We start from the raw sequence: 18,308 nt of genomic DNA, 5'->3' as shown, positions 1-18,308 counted from the left end.
CTTTTTGGTATTATGTGTATCTTTATTGAGAAGGCACTATAGTTAAGACTGAAAACGCTATTTAACTACAATATCTGACATAATAATTTAATTTAGTGAGTGATAAAGTATATCATATCTAAAGTTTAAATATATTTGTGCTCTTCATGGTGGTCGCATAAATCATCTAGTGAAACTTCTCTGATGTGGGCACAATTGTTTCTCTGTTTCTTAATTAATAATTATATCCAAGGGAAGTAGTCATTACTCGAAGCCCCTAATTTCTGTCACCTTGTGCATGTGTAACATAAGGAAATATATGTTTAAAATTCAAGTAAGAAACTACATAGAATAGTATGACTCGTTCATATATATAACTCGAGTAAAACCGTGGAAATGTAGATAAAAAGTCTCATGACGAAATGTAGATAAAAACATTTGTTAGTTTAAAACTTGAGTATATTCGCAAATTACGAAAAAGTCACGTCTTAAATAAAACTTGAGTAAAACCGTTGCATATCCAAATTTATTACAATTAAAAATAAATTTAATAGATAAAAACTATAATTAGTTTAAAAGTAAAAATAATATATAAAATATAACACACAAACTTTTTAACATATTTAATACATAGGAAAAACCATTTGAGTATAAAATTATTAGTTACCTATATAAATGAAGCCTAGGTTTTATGTGTCAAAACTAAACTTAAAGTCAAATTGGATTTAAATAATCTCAGCTTTCTCAATTTGGCCAACAATAATCCCAACTCAGATATTGGCCGATAATAATCCGAACTGGTCCACTTTTGGCAGATAATAGTTTGCGTTAAATATAGTTTAACGGAGTTAAGTTTTTTTTCCGAACTACAAACTGATATTTTTAGGCTTTTGATTAGAATGAGGATACGAGTTGATTGATGTAAAATATACCATACAAATGTCTTTAGATTGTTCTCTAACATGTATAGATTGGCCTCATGTCGTTAGGATCAACGATGTTGTACCATCTAAATCCAATCCGTTATCCGTCAGACACACATTTTAACCGTTGGTTTTTAATTATTATGTTGCACGACATATTTCTTTATAATAGCATTTAATGTGTGGTGTATGAGAATTTAATACCTGTTAACTCTTCCTTTAAAGTGCTACATCCAAAATAGATTGATAGCACAAACGAATCTAAAGCTAAGCATCAAGGATTTGGTCCGGAGCCTACATCCAAGGGTTACATCTTAGAAAACAAACTAAAATAATTCGTATATTTATGTGTCTGTATATATAAAAACTAGAAGAAATTTCTTCAGACGATATTAGTTCAATTCGTTACAGTATTGGTACGATATTGTCACTCTATATAGCAAAAAAAATAAAAGATACATTTAAGAGGATATCACACTAAAGCCATCCATCTTTGAAGAGGTATGGTCCCAATTCCCTGCCTACATGGCAGGGACCACACCACTTTTGAGCATACGAGGCGCCCACATCAGCGAAGTAATCCAAAAGCTTCTAGAAACTTCTGGAAGACTTACAGCTGGCGCCAAAGATGCTCTATCCGACATAAAGGACAACACGTGTCACCACTCGCAGAACGCCACATAGGCCTGCGACAAATCAGGGAGCAGAGCTGACAACACCAGTACGAGGTCTCCAGCGTGGGCAAATGTAAGAACGTCACGTGTACCACTACACCTGCCATGACAGAGCAGACCAAGAGGATATTCCTCTTGGTCGGACAGCTGGCACGCGCCCACAGTTGGCACAGCTGCTCCTTCCTTCTTCACCCTCCGGCTATAAATAGGACCCTTCATCATTCAGGTTCAGGATCTTTACTCTCCATACTCACTCTATACACACACTGTTTATTTCTCTCAGAACAGTACTTATTCTCACGCCGGAGCCTGGTTAAGAAGGAAATCCCCTTTCTCCCCCCTCTTAACGAGACTGACGGTGTTTACTGTTTTGCAGATCTCCAGCCATCGATACGAGTAAGGAAAGAGGTTGAACCCCATAGACGAAACAACCCCATCGATAAACCTTGTGTTAATCGGTGTTTCATCAATCCTAGATAACTTAGATTATCGATAGAAAGTAGAGTAGTAGAGGTAAAATTTTAGATTTTTACGTTAAAAAAAACGAAAAAAAAAAGTAAAGTTATGCTAAAGAAAAGTCAATAAGCGTTTGTTAGACGGGATTTTGGATTATTTATTATTTGTGACACTTGACGCAAATTGGCCTCCATTTTTGCCAGTTGAGCTCTAGCCTCCTTCACCACGACGACCGACGACGACCACCGATTTCATCCACACAATCACCACCTCTAATCACCATTAACAGTTACCCTCTTCCCCTTATACTTTCACACTTACAATTCCCCCAAATTTCTCAACTATGCATCCTTTCTCTCTCTAGGGTTTTCTATTTCTATCAATCAAATCCCCTCGCATACAAATTGAGGTAATTTTAGTAGGTTTACTTACATTGAATCACTGATGATCAGTTTAGGTTTCCAACTGCTTTTCGATTTTATCAAATTGTTGTAGTTAACCCTTCCTTTGACTTGATTAGGATTTGTTGTTTTTGAGGAATTAGTTGTTTTAGCAGTCCAATTTTGATATATTCACTCGAGTTAACCTTAAAAGTTACTTGTTTTATCAGAGGATTTTGTTTAATTTGGTTAGTGTAGGTGGTTTAGGGTTTCTGATTTAGCCAAGTTATATTATACATATATCTGCCTGTTGCAAAGCAAGAATTTCTAATAAAGACGACTTTTTTTGCTGTTAAAATTAGTAAGTATTGATATATATGCTCGCTCTGATTAGTGACGAAATAGAAACAAAAGAACCTCTTGCGAAATGCACATACGTAAGAATCTATATATATTGTTGACCTGTGCTTGAGCATTTACATTGGTACTTATGATCACTTCAATTTTGTGCTTCAAGTTCTGTACAAGAATGGGTGCCTTGACGGGCCTCACGCATAGGTGTGGGCCTAACACTTCTTTTACAAGTTTGTGTGTCTGCTGATATCAGCCATGATAAGTTGAAAATCACTTACTCGGTTCATAAAGAGACCCATCTCTATACAGTAACGTCCTTGATAACATCTTGGATATTGCAGGAGATGTTTTGGTCCTTTTGGATGCCAACCATGGTGAGTATATCGATCTGAACAGTCATAGTTCATGCACATTTGATCTGTTGTAGCTTTCAGTAAACCGCATTTCATGATGTACGTAGGATATCTATAAAGGCCAAGAGTGTACGTTGTTGATAGATAACCATAAGCATAAGTATTAAGTAGTGAGTGGTTGGTTAATATGCTTTTGTTTTATCTATCCTTTCTTTAAGAGTAAACTTCCGTTTTGCTCCCTGTGGTTTGGTCGTAACGGTTTTGCCCCATTCATTTAAAAACACTCATTTTCCTCCAATAGTTTACTATGTTTTTCCCATTTTGCTCCCCGCCTCTAACTTCATCCAAAATATTCGTTAACTAAAAGGGTATTTCAGTAATTTTATAAATACAAGTATTAAATTATTTGTTATTAATTCCTATACTTATATATTTTATAAAAATCACTATCTCTCCTCTCTCTTCTCTCTTTCTTCTCAATCACCAGCCACCACCACCTGCCACCATCACCACCACCTGACCACCACCTACCAAAATACCCTGAAACAACATAAACTTCGCGACCATCACCACCAGTTCACCAACCACGACCATCACCACCAACCACCGACCATCACACCACCAGCCAGCCATCACGAACCACCGCCGTACTCCACCACCAACAGCAACATCTTTCCCAACCTAAACCCCCAACCATTTCCATGTTATGTCAAACCTAAATCTAAACCCCAACTGACAACAATCGCCATCTTAAAACCAAAACCCTAGCTGCCGCCGTAACCCCCAATACCACAACCTCCACGGCTCCACCTAACCTTCCGACCACAACCTTCCACGCCGACAACCACCTAAGAAATCCAATATCACTATCAGATCTGTTATTTCACATGGCTTCAACCCCCAAATAGTTGGGTTACGGTTTGCAAGACCCACTCCGGTAGCAGAGCAGTGGCGGTTTTCGTGGCTTCATAGGCCTGAAATCAAAGTAGTGGTGGTTCTAATGACGGGGGTATTGTGGTGGTTCTAATGACGGGGTGGTGGTGGCGGTTTACCAGAAGTACTGTAGTGGTGACCGGAACCAATGAAGATGTTTGGTTTGAGAGAGAGAGATGGTAAAGGTGAATGGTGATGGTGGTTGTTACAGGAAGTAGAGAGAGGGAGATAGGGAGGATGAAGTGAATGGGTTTTCTTATATTTATTCAAGAGTTAAATGCCATTTTAGTCCCTGTGGTGTGGACCATTTTGCCAGTTTGGTCCAAATGTTTGAAACGTTGCCATTTTAGTCCAAATAGTTTCAAGCCATTTTAGTCCACTGGGTTAACTTCATCCATTTTTTCTGTTAACTAGAAGGGCAATTCAGTCATTTTATGTAATTCTGCTAACCAGAAGGGCAATTCAGCCATATAAAATGACCGAATTGCCCTTCTCGTTAACAGAAAAATGGAATGAAGTCAACCCAATGGACTAAAATAGTTAACGAATACTTTGGATGGAGTTAGAGGCGGGGAGCAAAATGGGAAAAACATAGTAAACTATTGGAGGAAAATGACCGTTTTTAAATGATTGGGGCAAAACCGTTAAAACGACCAAACCAGGGAGCAAAACGGAAGTTTACTGTTTCTTTAAATCTGAGTCTTGTAACAAGTTATTAACATTTCCTACATTGCTCACAGGCATGAGGCGTTCAAGACACAATAGTGCTTTACAAGACAATTGGCCTATCAGAAAGGCACTCACGCTTTCCGATGTCGACATTACTCACCCGTTTCTCACTCTACCTCGCCAGCCCGTTGAGACTTGCATCCTTGTGCATTTGACACAATCCGAGTGTGAACATTTACTGAACCGAGAACAAGTACCCATCAACGCTCAAGATGACGATACTGGTGACGTTTATATAATGAAGTTAAAATGGCGTGGGAGTTATTACAATCTTATCGGCAAATGGGGTAGAATTGTTCGTAGCAAAGGACTTGACGTTGGAAAAGTGATAAAAATCCGTTGGTTTGACGGTTGTTTACACTTTTCAGTCCCGCAGCAAGATATTACTGTACCACCGTTACAAGTTATTCCCGCACCTGCGGTGCATGACCAGTGGCCTATTAGGAAGGTTTTAACACTATCTGATGTCGACACTAATCATCCTTTCCTACCGTTGGCACGAAGATCGGTTGAAGATCATATCCTTGTTCACTGGACCCCGCAACAACGAGAGCTGCTTAGAAGTGAAGAGCAAGGGAATTTGAATGCACGCGATGTCGATACAGGGGAGATATATGTGATGAAGCTGAGGTGGCGTGGTAATTACTACAACTTGATAGGAAAATGGGGGAAAATTATTCGGAGTAAGGGATTAGGTGTCGGGAAAGAGATCAAGATTCGATGGGCTAATGGTTGTTTACACTTTTCGGTCCCAAATGAGCAGGTAATCGAGCCTGCAACAATCCCAATTATACAACAACACCGACAACAACAACAACAACACCAACAACAGCAACACCACCACCACAACCAACAACACCAACACCAACAACAGCAACACTACCAAAAACAACATGACGAATGGCCGATCAAAAAGGCGTTAACATTGGAGGAGTCCATACCAACAGTCCCTGAGGCTCGAATAAGCGTACGGCCAGTATGGAGAAAGGACCTTTTTGGACCCATTTCCAAAACCAAACCAGTTGAAACCATTAACCATATTTCAGATTCTGTACCTAAGACTTTTGAAACTTCAAATGAGAAGCCAACATCGGAGGAGTCCATACCAACAGTCCCTGAGGCTCCCACTCCGAAGATGATACCTATGGACCCAATTGATCCACATTTCTTACCTCCAAATCTTGGAATTTCAAACTTGGACTATACCAGTCCTAACCCTATTCATGATCCATATTATTCATTAACTATAGAATCCTTGAATTCAACTTTTGCAAAGGGTCCTAATATGGAAGATTTCGACTACCCACCAAAACCTTCAGTATCCGTACCGCACACAGTGAACCAAGGAGAAAACTTTTAGAAATAAAATGAAGAAGAAACTCTTTTTGTTTTATTTCATTTCTCTAGTACATATTTATCTCTTTAGTCCCTGCGTGGACAAGTTTATTTGTTTAGGACTCGTTTAGGGCAATTATTGTAATTTTGGGATTTTCTATGAAAAGTTTCCTTTTTGAAATTTACTTTGGCGTTAAACATATACATATATAATACCAGGTTATCAACCGGGATTGCTTCCCGGGCTCGTGAAGTTATTTATATCAAAAACTATTTATGATTAATACATAATTAAAATCATACAAAATGTACCACATCTTAAATATCTTGGCTATAAAAAGTTATAAACTTTTCATAAACTTAATTACGGGTTATGAAGGCGTAATAAAAGTTATATTAAATGTCTTCATTGGTTTGTGCGAGTAAGCCTGATATTTTTTTAATGTAGTTGATTATTTTCAAATAAGTAGTATTGATCAAAAAAATATCTCGATCTTTAACGTGATAGTATTGTTTTTGTAACCAACTAATCATAATTTACTTTACTCATTTATTTGCTCATTCAAATTTTTTATTCTTCCTCATCTATTTGCCCATTTCCCAAAAAATTAACACATGCCAAAACACATACTCGTTGATCCCTATTCACCAACTGTTTAGTGTTTACAACAAATATAATATATACATTTAGAATTAATTAATTAATAATAACAAACATAATATTTAATAACATATCTTTTTTGTGACCAAGCAAAGGAGATCAATTTACTACAAAACCTCACAAACTACATCTTAGCCAGAAGCCAAGACCGAGGACACAACCCCAAAAAACACAAAAATACACACATAACAAAAAAAAAAAAAAAACAAAGCTAAAACCTACTAATGCCCGCGCGTTGCGGCGGGTATCCCGACTCATTATCACTTTCTAAATATGACTCTTATACGGTTCATAAACAAATGAAATGCAATGAGAACAGATAATCCATCAACAACTTAAAAACTTGAATTAAAGAAAACAAACTTTTGACATATTAATAAGTACCACTAAGTTTGCCTTGATAGAATTCAGCCACTTAATCTCTGTAGCCAAAATATAATAAGTACCAGTAAGTTGATAGAATTCAACCACTTAATCTTTGTAGCCAAAATAGAATTCAGTCCTCGATTGTCCATAATTTATTCACCTTGACTTTTGTTGCCTCCACACGTCAAGAGTTCCTATACGTCATACCGAGCATAAACGCCAGATAAAGATAAAAATACGGAAAAGTAAGAACTTACGAAGGAGAGAGGACATAAAAAGAAGCAAAGGCCTACTTTTGACATGTTTACATAATAATAGGCCGATTTGGACTATATTTATTCTATACTGTCAATCATGTTAAAAGTTGCCAAAGTATTTTATAGTACTTCAAACACTTCCAAAAGGCTCTGTATAAATCTAGTTATATGATCACTTTGGAATTATGGTTGTTGTAATCTAAATTAATATTAATTATTAAAGATAATTTAATATATCAATTGAAAAAGATGGACAAAGCGTAGGCCAAACCAACTCGTATGGATCCCATTCTGACCCGTTAATATAGTTATATGCCCATTTGCCACCCCTAAAAAATAAAAGAAATAAAAGCATTAAAAGTCTTGAATGAAATCTCACAATTTAGTCCCACACTAAAAAATCGGCCGTGCTTCAAATCTCCATCATCATTGCATGATTGATACTATTTTCAATTTGTATTAATAAATTGAAACCGAAGGCTGAATATGTGGAAAACTTACATTCCATAGAAGTTGCCAATTGAATGTCAATTATTACTATTGGATGAGGCAAAGTATCTTCATGGTGGTATTTATGTGGTCCACATCCGCGCAGCAACGCAGTGATGATGCCCGCGTGTTATCGCGACTATTATCTTTTTTTGACGCACGTTGCTTTTTACACCATAACTAACCACAGAATGCGCCAGCTGTATCAATAAGCTATAAAGTGCTGCTCCTTGTGGCTGCATTGGAAGAAAAGTAAAGTTTTTTCTTTGTTAGGACTTAGGATTATAGCATAAAAATTAATGTTTTTCAAAAACTACCAGACTAAAACAAGATTTAAAAACTATACCTAATAGCCTAAATCACAAAACTACAACACATCGAAAGAAACTACAATCACCAAATCATAAACAAAAATGAACAAAATTACCAAAACTTAAGTGACATTTGACCTGTAATAATAATAATTATAATAAATTTAAAATGTACCACATATCTCTAGCTGTTACGTTGCTTTCGTAACGTGGTTTTTTTAGAAGCTTTCAATGGTTTAGTATAAGTGCAAATGCCCACTCAATATCCGCACCAAATATCGGCACAGAAATGAGACAAAACATCGGCACATAAATGAGACAAAATAAAAACTCCGTTTCTACATACTTAATTTGCAATAATTTGATCTAGAAAAACATGTAGGAACTAGGTTCACGTTTTATTAAAAAATATTAATAAAATAAATATAATAACGAGACTCTCGTTATTTGTGGGAAATTCGACTAGTACAATACCGGTTACAAAACTAAATAAACGAATATAAAATACAACTAAATTGTACCAATCTTGATTCAAAGTCAATGTCTTTGAAAACTTCAACCGCACCTACGAGATCGAAACTCCGCTGCATGACAAGAAAAATTGTTGACGGTTTTGGTTGAGGCACGTGTTCAACACGCTTCCCTTAAAACAGATTCCGCGCCTCCTCTCAGACGGTTCTGTCTCCCAGGGTACAACAACCGGAACAGTATGTGTACTGCCGGAGATGGCACTCGCGCTCGAGATAGCACCGGGTATCATAGTGTTCTAATTACGTAGGAAAATAACGATAAGTTGGTGATGGTGGAAAAATTAGAGAGTACTCCTCTCTAAATTATATAAACTTTGTGCATAATTTTCTCTAGTATATTTCTTTCATCTCATTTTCTCTATTTTCTTTCTAGCATCCAACAAAAAGTCATAAGTTCCTTTTATACTCAAAACTAAAACTCCATATTTAATTTCTATTGTTTAAAGATATTTATAACAATAAAAACCTTCATTATGAGTCAAAAAGGATTAAATTCAAGTTAATGTCATATTAAATAAAATAATAAGACATAATAAAACTTACATCATGACTCTTGAATAGAGATTAAATGTTATAAAACCACAAATTTATGACAAAGATGAATTTATACTAGAGTCACCAAAGTTTAGAAATATTCACTTCAATCACTCAACTTCGAGCATCGATATTCTATTCATCTTAGCTCCATTTTGGACATAATTTGATTCATTATTATGATCCTCTCACCATATAGAACACAAACCCACTAATTATTATTTATACCACACAGATATAAATATAATTATTGATGTCCAAAATATTTAGTGAAAAACTCATTTTCACTAAATTTCCAACAATGCCCCACATGAATGGAGATCGATTAAAACACACAAAATTCCCCGATAAAACCTCGACAGTCGAGTATTGCAGGATAGGTAGGTTTTGCCTTTGAACCTTCCTTTGTGAAGCATACTTAGTCTACTAGGGTTTTGTAGACGTGATGTCCTTGAACAATCCCCCATTTGTGTAAACGACAATATACATTCACACAATACTTTCCCTAGCCGGGCCATCCCCTCACTATCGTGTCCTATTATGGTCCTGGAACACTAGCCTGGTTCTGCGGGAGCTCTAGGAATTATGCCCTAATTCCATTCGAAGCGACCACACTTCTCTCCAACATAGGTGATTTCCCTTTAAATCATTAAAAGCATTATGGTTCATTATGATTTACATGAATCATTTAACCACATAGTATGCTTTGCCTCACAACAATGTCACTGGATATTATAGGAGTGGACTAGGACGTATTTAAACACCCTTTTATAGTTTTGGGGGGATATATGAACATATACACTAGCTTATATATAACCATATATATTAGCTATGCCCCCACAGTGACTACCACTCGGTTCATGATTAAGTTGGCCTATTGAACCTAGATCTTGGGATCTCCAGTCAACTAGGTTAGGTTTCCCTCATGTTCCTTTTTCCATGGGCTTTAGTCTCATTCCACAACTTGATCTCTTATCAACCCACTGGTTGTTGGATCCAAAATTATCTTTGACTTCGCTAAGTCACCAACGATTATTTAAATTGAGATCAGTTGTTCGAACGTGTTCTTGATTCGCTAGTCACTTTTGCCTTTTAGTCAATTCATAAGACTTATAACTCGTGATCTCAACCTGGACCCAATTATGTACCTTGTCTTTAGAATGACATGAAACTCGATTCATGGCTAGACACATTTTCACCATGCCTTTGGTGTGTCATGACTGACATCTTATTAGATTGAATCTAACCAATTGGCATTCGAGTCCAATCTACTCGATTGACTCCATATAACCATTATGTACTCCACCTGGTCATGCGTTTGCAATATATGCAAGTCACCCCCACATTTAAGTGTAATTGGATAACATCCAAATGGGGCGATGAAAGGTTCTCCCTTTCATTTCGAGTTTGAGAAAACTTCTCAACTACCATTTCCACATTCAAATGCAAGTCACCCCCATATTTAAGTGTAATTGGATAACATCCAAGTGGGGTGATGAAAGGTTCTCCCTTTCATTTCGAGTTTGAGAAAACTTCTCAACTACCATTTCTTCATACCCTAAAGGGTTTGTTTCTTAAATGGTTACTCCCCCCACATTGCTTGCATTTTAATGAAGTTATATTTATAGTTTTGTTTAGCACAAAATTCGTTCTTGTGTCATCACATATTTTGAATGTTTAAAGTTAATTTAATCTCCTTCGAGCATATAAATTAACAAGTACTAGTCTAGCATTCTTTAGACCATAATACTCTAGCATGTGAACAGAAGATGCATCATTCTGATTCTTCACAGCCTTAAGAGATAACGCACTATCTCTTCCGAACATTCGTTTCTTAGTTTAGACACAATAATGAAATTTTATTTCACCATTCCAAACCATCGGTTTTTAGGAAGGTCTCAAAACCATAGTTAACTCCATCGATTAGGATCATAACTCGTTTGCCTTTTTATCTCCAAGGCTTCACCATTGACTACCTAAAAACTTAAACATAAGTCTTAATCCAAGTCACTTTGATGAAAAATCTTTGTATAAAATCACTTGAGTCTTGAGATATCGCCAAGTAGATTGACTCTCAACAACAAAGCATTCACGTATGCCTATAGTGATATATATACATTTACGTTGTTGTTTCATTAATACCATGTATTGGGATACTCTCCCACATTGAGGACCAAGCCTCCACATAGTTTAAACAACATTGATGGTGGTAGAAGCATCTACAAGTCCATCACTATTGTAAATTTCCATTAATAAATTTGGCAAATTTATTAAAATCATTTACAATAGTAACATATATTCCTTTCATATGTTATATTCTTTGAAAACTTACATGTGCATTTTCATGTTGATACTCTCAACATTAGATGACATATCTCGTTTTCGTGCATTCCATCTCAAACCATTCACCACATTTCTTATGACGTCGTTATGCATTTGATGTTTGAATTGTGACTTATTACAAGTCATGATCACAACCCGCTCGTTGTGTTTGCGTAAATTACTTTTTACACTTAGTACCAAAATATGTATCCTTTTGACAAATTATTATTAGTCCAAAATAAATATTTATCTTTTATTATATTTAAACCATTTGTTTATGTGAAATAAACCGAAATGATAGTCTACCATTTATAATAAAATAAAAGTGGACAAAAAAATAAAGCGGATACACTAAAGATGTCTAAACATCAAATGCCAAAGTGTTATTAACTTCAACACTGTTGACCGAAATAAACGCAATTATTTCGTTCGGTGTCATGTTTTGAGGTACTCCCTCATCTTGGAACTCTAAACTTGAATAATCTCAAGTTGTCCAAAATATAAAGTTGTTTACGATTAACTATTCGCAAGTAGTTAAACAACTTATTATGTCTATAACAACATCGAGTTGTTTTTCACAAAATAATCTTTCCAAGACTATTATATGGTTCAAGACGTTATACTTCTCGTGTAAGTATCGAATCACTTATACTTCGCAATGACATGTTTTATTCGTTCAAAACATTTATCGTTTTTGCAAGTGTTTTAAAAATAAACTATATATTTATATTTTGATTAAAAATCAAAACAATAAACCTTATAATAGTTTATTAAATAAAACAATTTCAAACTCGCTCGTTTGAAAAATAAAACGAATACACGTCGTTTTAATAGTTGGTTTATCATATTTAAACAATTTCTAACCGTTGTTAGATAATAACGATTACCCATCGTTAAAATGAGTGGTTTGTATGATAACCAATTCTAATATGCTAATTAGAATTTAAATGTTTATCAAACATTCAAAATATTCGGTTTTTTTTTTAAAATAAACCGTTTCTAACGCGCTCGTTAGAAATAAAATGAATATATATATATATATATATATATATATATATATATATATATATATATATATTCACTTTTGGTTTATTTAAATGAACATTTTCTAACACGCTCGTTAGAAATAAACACAAACCTTTTCTAACACGCTCGTTAGAAAATATATAAACCGGATACAAATCATGTTAAATAATTTATCATGGTTAATCCGGTTCTAACCCGCTCGTTAGAAATTAACGATTGCAAATCGTTAAAAGGTTTCTAACACGCTCGTTAGAACTAAACGATTACAGAAATCTGTTTCGAAGTTTATAAAAAATATAAACTATTTCTAATACGCTCATTAGAAATAAACAAATACGAAACCGTTTAAACATTTATGTAAAAACCCATTTCTAACTCATTTGTTAGAATTTTAAAGGTTCAGACGAAACCGTTACAAGGTTAATTATTATCCATAAATTGTTTCCAACTCACTAGTTAATAATTATTTGCAACAAAAATCTTTTCTAACACACTCGTTAGAAAGTCTGATCGTCTTTTAAGTAGTTAGGTTTACAAAATCATCGTATCTAACATGCTCATTAGATATAATAGATGATATTAAACCTTATTATTCTATAAAATTCTAACACACTCGTTAGAATTAAACGATCATTTATTGCCATAAGCCGTTTTTGGCCTATATAAAATAAACGTTTTCTAACCCGCTCGTTAGAAAATTAAAAATTGCCAAAGTCGTTAAATCATTTCTAACACGCTCATTAGAAATAACTTATTACAATTTTTGTTTTGAAGTTTATAAAAAACTATTTCTAATACGCTCATTAGAAATAAAAAAAAAATACGAAACCATTTCAAGATTTCTTATTATCCAAAATAATTGTTTCAAACACACTCGTTTAACAATTATTTGTAATAATAATCTTTTCTAACATGCCCGTTAGAAAATCTAAACGTCTTTAAACTATTGTTTCTAACACGCTCGTTAGAACATCCAACCGTCTTTAAAACATTGTTCCTAACACGCTCCTTAGAACATATAGATGTTTTAAAACTTATTATTATACAAAATAATTATTTCTAACACGCTTGTTAGAATACATAAATGTTTTAAAACTTGTAATTTTATAAAAAAAAATTACTTTCTAATACACTCATTAGAAAATATATATTAGTTTCAAGACATTTAAACCAATATTAATATACCAATTAAAGTTTATAACATGCTTGTAATAAATAAATAAAACGTTACAAACATTTAATTTGTATAGGGTTACAAAATATATATTTCTAATACGCTCATTAGACACTTTTAGTATTTCAAAAACATATTGAAATACATATTATTTTGTATATGGTTCGGTTTATCTAAACACGAACAAAAAACCCATGAACTGTAAAATTTGAATCAAAACAGTCGTTTTGCAACCCAGTATTCGGATTAAAGATTGTACTCCAATCATAAAATTAATCTGACTCGTTGTACTAAATAAACATTTCCCAAAAAATATTTTCAAGATTTTAACAAAAATCTCAATTAATATTTTAAACTTTCGTGAAACTAAATCCTTGTAGAGAAGGGATTTAAGATTGTAGCAACAATCTTCACGAAAGTCTGTTTTAAGATCGTAGGAACTAGGTTCACGTTTTATTAAAAAATATTAATAAAATAAATATAATAACGAGACTCTCGTTATTTGTGGGAAATTCGACTAGTACAATACCGGTTACAAAACTAAATAAACGAATATAAAATACAACTAAATTGTACCAATCTCGATTCAAAGTCAATGTCTTTGAAAACTTCAACCGCACCTACGAGATCGAAACTCCGCTGCATGACAAGAAAAATTGTTGACGGTTTTGGTTGAGGCACGTGTTCAACACGCTTCCCTTAAAACAGATTCCGCGCCTCCTCTCAGACGGTTCTGTCTCCCAGGGTACAACAACCGGAACAGTATGTGTACTGCCGGAGATGGCACTCGCGCCCGAGATAGCACCGGGTATCATAGTGTTCTAATTACGTAGGAAAATAACGATAAGTTGGTGATGGTGGAAAAATTAGAGAGTACTCCTCTCTAAATTATATAAACTTTGTGCATAATTTTCTCTAGTATATTTCTTTCATCTCATTTTCTCTATTTTCTTTCTAGCATCCAACAAAAAGTCATAAGTTCCTTTTATACTCAAAACTAAAACTCCATATTTAATTTCTATTGTTTAAAGATATTTATAACAATAAAAACCTTCATTATGAGTCAAAAAGGATTAAATTCAAGTTAATGTCATATTAAATAAAATAATAAGACATAATAAAACTTACATCATGACTCTTGAATAGAGATTAAATGTCATAAAACCACAAATTTATGACAAAGATGAATTTATACTAGAGTCACCAAAGTTTAGAAATATTCACTTCAATCACTCAACTTCGAGCATCGATATTCTATTCATCTTAGCTCCATTTTGGACATAATTTGATTCATTATTATGATCCTCTTACCATATAGAACACAAACCCACTAATTATTATTTATACCACACAGATATAAATATAATTATTGATGTCCAAAATATTTAGTGAAAAACTCATTTTCACTAAATTTCCAACAAAACATACCTACACGGAAAATCCAATAGATCACAATAACATTAACGAAAATAAGGCTTTTGAGTACCATGTAATCAGGAATAAAATTGGAAAATGATAAAATAGAGAAAAGGGTGGACACAAACAGAAAGCGGAAAAAAGGTACAATACTTGTCATAGGTTATGTGGTGTTTTAGACTTTAGAAATACAGATTCTTCATGAGGTTATCTGATTATTAAGAGCTCAAATAGTTGACTTTGAGTTATCAAAAGAAAGCAACAATTATTCACCCACCGTAACTCTAAATCAGACCGGTTTGCATACCTTTTTGATCATTATGTCAATTTTGTAGCTGTGTAGGTAAAATGTAATATATTATAATGTCTCGGCTTTTTGAAACCCATGATAATACATCTGACGCCTCTTCCCACTTTTTCTTCAATCGTTCTTCCTTCATTCTGAATATAATTTTAAAAATCGAACTTAATCATATATCCATCTGGAGCTGACAAAACAAAATAATACCAATAGTCTAAACACGAAAACTAAAAATCAACTTTTTTACCAAACAGTTTTAGAGATTATTTTATAAAAAAAAAAGAGATAACATACTACTTGCTAGTATCTACATGTCTGCCTCAAACAGAAACCAAAACTAAATCAGCAACGGCGTTCACTAACTAACTAAACACGAAAACTAAAAATCAACCTTTTTACCAAAAAAAGAAGCGGGCAGTCGGTTAGTAACACATACCCGAACACATGTATAAAAATTTACTCAGTCGGAACAGCAGCAGCAGCATCCTCCCGTCCTTCAATCCGCCACCCGCTTCTTCCACAAGCTTCTTCTTATTCTTCTCAATCGCATTCGCCACTTCCGCCGACATATACCCGTTTACCATTGTTGAGTAAATGGGTTAAACAACTCTGTTTATTTCAGAAGTTGGAACTCCTTTTGCAATTCCCATTTTGTAGCACTTGCCAAGATTCCAATCTCACAATTTCAAACACAAAAATAAAATAAAATGAAATAAAAAATACATAAAATCAAATTTCTTCCGATTATTATTTTTCTTTAAATGATTGCACAACCATGGATCTATCTAATTGTAATAGAAAAAAGGTTTATCATTGTTTTATAACCTGAACACAAGCCGATATGTTCCTTCACAACCAAATACAGTTGTCTGTAACTTGCTGCAGCACACACTTACTTCAACACGCAAGTAGAAATCATTTCTTCACTAAGAACCAGGTTTTTGGTTTTCAGTGACCTAAACATGTATAAGGGTTATTTATGTTATATCCAAAATGGTTAATTATAATAACCTATGTCGAAGAAAGGTAAAGAGGAACCAACATACCAGGTCATTGTTACAACTTTTTTTCAAATCAAGAACCCTGCTGGCAACCGTCTAGTTCAAAGGAACACAAAGAGCTCAATACATGAGGCACTAACTCATTCAACAATTTCCTCATATAGCTTGAAATCCTTTGCATCAAGAGTAAACTTCTCTTTTAAGGGGCACTGACCCGAAAGTAAAAACCTACAACATGACAAATTGAGATGCGACTATTAAAATGAATGGCATGCACCTGTTAAATGTATTTCAGGATATTTCTAGATGTATACGACGTAAGCATGCAGTATTAGCATTTCCAAACACATAGTTGCTTAATATGGGTAAGGATAGTGTAAAAAGGGCCTAAAGTGTGAGAAGTGTATTATAACACTATATATAATACTATATAACACCATATAAACACCGTATAACAATATGTAACACCATATAATACCATATAACACTATGTAACACTATATATCATTATATAACAAATATAACACTATACATCTATCATAGACATGCTATCAGACAACCTATAGTGTTATATTTGTTATATAATGATATATAGTGTTACAAAGTGTTATATGGTATTACATTGTGTTACATATTGTTATACGGTGTTTATATGGTGTTATATAGTATTATATATAGTGTTATAATACACTTCTCACACTTCTCACACTTTGAGCACTTTTTACAGGATCCTCTACCTGCTTAATATAAATGACTGATTAGTTGTATGGAAATTGCCAGAAAATGCCAGTTGTCACAGCACAAACATGGGAAGGCAGGTTATTAAATCCTATGCAAAGACAACAACATGCTCATTAAACCATCTTAGACTTCCCATAAATTAAGGGTAATGAGTTATTTAAAAAGAAGCATACTCATTAAACCATCTTAGAAACCCCGTCAAATCATATTTATAATAATCATAAAATTTCTAAATATATATGAAAAAAATGAATAAAGAAATTCTAACCAAAGGAGCCCCGTGTGCAGCTCTCTGAGCCAAATAGTTGCACGGCTTGAAGAACCCTGTACATCATTCACTACTCATTCAACCTCCTATGAATGTAGTTAGATCCAACCAAATCTCCCTTTAACATAATCCCTCCCCTGTGTAAAACACATGATTAAAGAAATTCTAACCAAATGAGCCCCATGTGCAGCTCTTTGAGCCAAATAGTTGCCCATTTGATTGGCCTATCAGAAAGGTACTCACGCTTTCCGATGTCGACATTACTCACCCGTTTCTCACTCTACCTCGCCAGCCCGTTGAGACTTACATCCTTGTGCATTTGACACAATCCGAGTGTGAACATTTACTGAACCTAGAACAAGTACCCATCAACGCCCAAGATGACGATACTGGTGACGTTTATATAATGAAGTTAAAATGGCGTGGGAGTTATTACAATCTTATCGGCAAATGGGGTAGAATTGTTCGTAGCAAAGGACTTGACGTTGGAAAAGTGATAAAAATCCGTTGGTTTGACGGTTGTTTACACTTTTCAGTCCCGCAGCAAGATATTACTGTACCACCGTTACAAGTTATTCCCGCACCTACGGTGCATGACCAGTGGCCTATTAGGAAGGTTTTAACACTATCTGATGTCGACACTAATCATCCTTTCCTACCGTTGGCACGAAGATCGGTTGAAGATCATATCCTTGTTTACTGGACCCCGCAACAACGAGAGCTGCTTAGAAGTGAAGAGCAAGGGAATTTGAATGCACGCGATGTCGATACAGGGGAGATATATGTGAAGAAGCT

General features: G+C 34.5%; 1 protein-coding gene and 1 long non-coding RNA gene across 5 annotated transcripts; one reads left to right on the top strand and one right to left on the bottom strand.

Moving 5' to 3' along the window:
- The first annotated feature begins 2,200 nt into the window (after positions 1-2,200).
- Positions 2,201-6,301, top strand: LOC110885077 (transcription factor MYB120). Of its 4 annotated transcripts, XM_035978489.1 has the most exons (4): positions 2,201-2,441; positions 3,108-3,140; positions 3,227-3,289; positions 4,793-6,301. In XM_035978489.1, the coding sequence occupies exon 4, from the start codon at positions 4,795-4,797 to the stop codon at positions 6,139-6,141; it is 1,347 nt and encodes a 448-aa protein (XP_035834382.1). In that variant the 5' UTR covers positions 2,201-2,441; positions 3,108-3,140; positions 3,227-3,289; positions 4,793-4,794; the 3' UTR covers positions 6,142-6,301. The 4 variants fall into 4 exon arrangements, with proteins under 4 accessions (XP_035834382.1, XP_035834383.1, XP_021988469.1 ...); XM_035978490.1 differs by lacking the exon at positions 3,227-3,289; XM_022132777.2 differs by lacking the exon at positions 3,227-3,289 and having other exon boundaries at positions 2,930-3,140.
- On the bottom strand, positions 5,790-16,732 carry LOC110885078. Its single transcript, XR_004869024.1, has 6 exons — positions 16,550-16,732; positions 15,940-16,459; positions 15,510-15,643; positions 7,902-8,125; positions 7,780-7,843; positions 5,790-7,337 (listed from the first exon to the last, which is right to left on the bottom strand). It is a non-coding gene; the product is annotated as an uncharacterized LOC110885078 (long non-coding RNA).
- Between the last annotated feature and the right edge of the window lie 1,576 nt (positions 16,733-18,308).

This window comes from Helianthus annuus, chromosome 10 (assembly GCF_002127325.2).
Source record: "Helianthus annuus cultivar XRQ/B chromosome 10, HanXRQr2.0-SUNRISE, whole genome shotgun sequence".
NCBI classification, from domain to species: Eukaryota; Viridiplantae; Streptophyta; class Magnoliopsida; order Asterales; family Asteraceae; genus Helianthus; species Helianthus annuus.
This window is presented reverse-complemented; position numbering and strand designations above follow the sequence as displayed.

What these genes read in the sequence shown, in the direction of transcription:
- LOC110885077 (XM_022132776.2), top strand. Translation starts at nt 4,795, where the DNA reads ATGAGGCGTTCAAGACACAATAGTGCTTTACAAGACAATTGGCCTATC.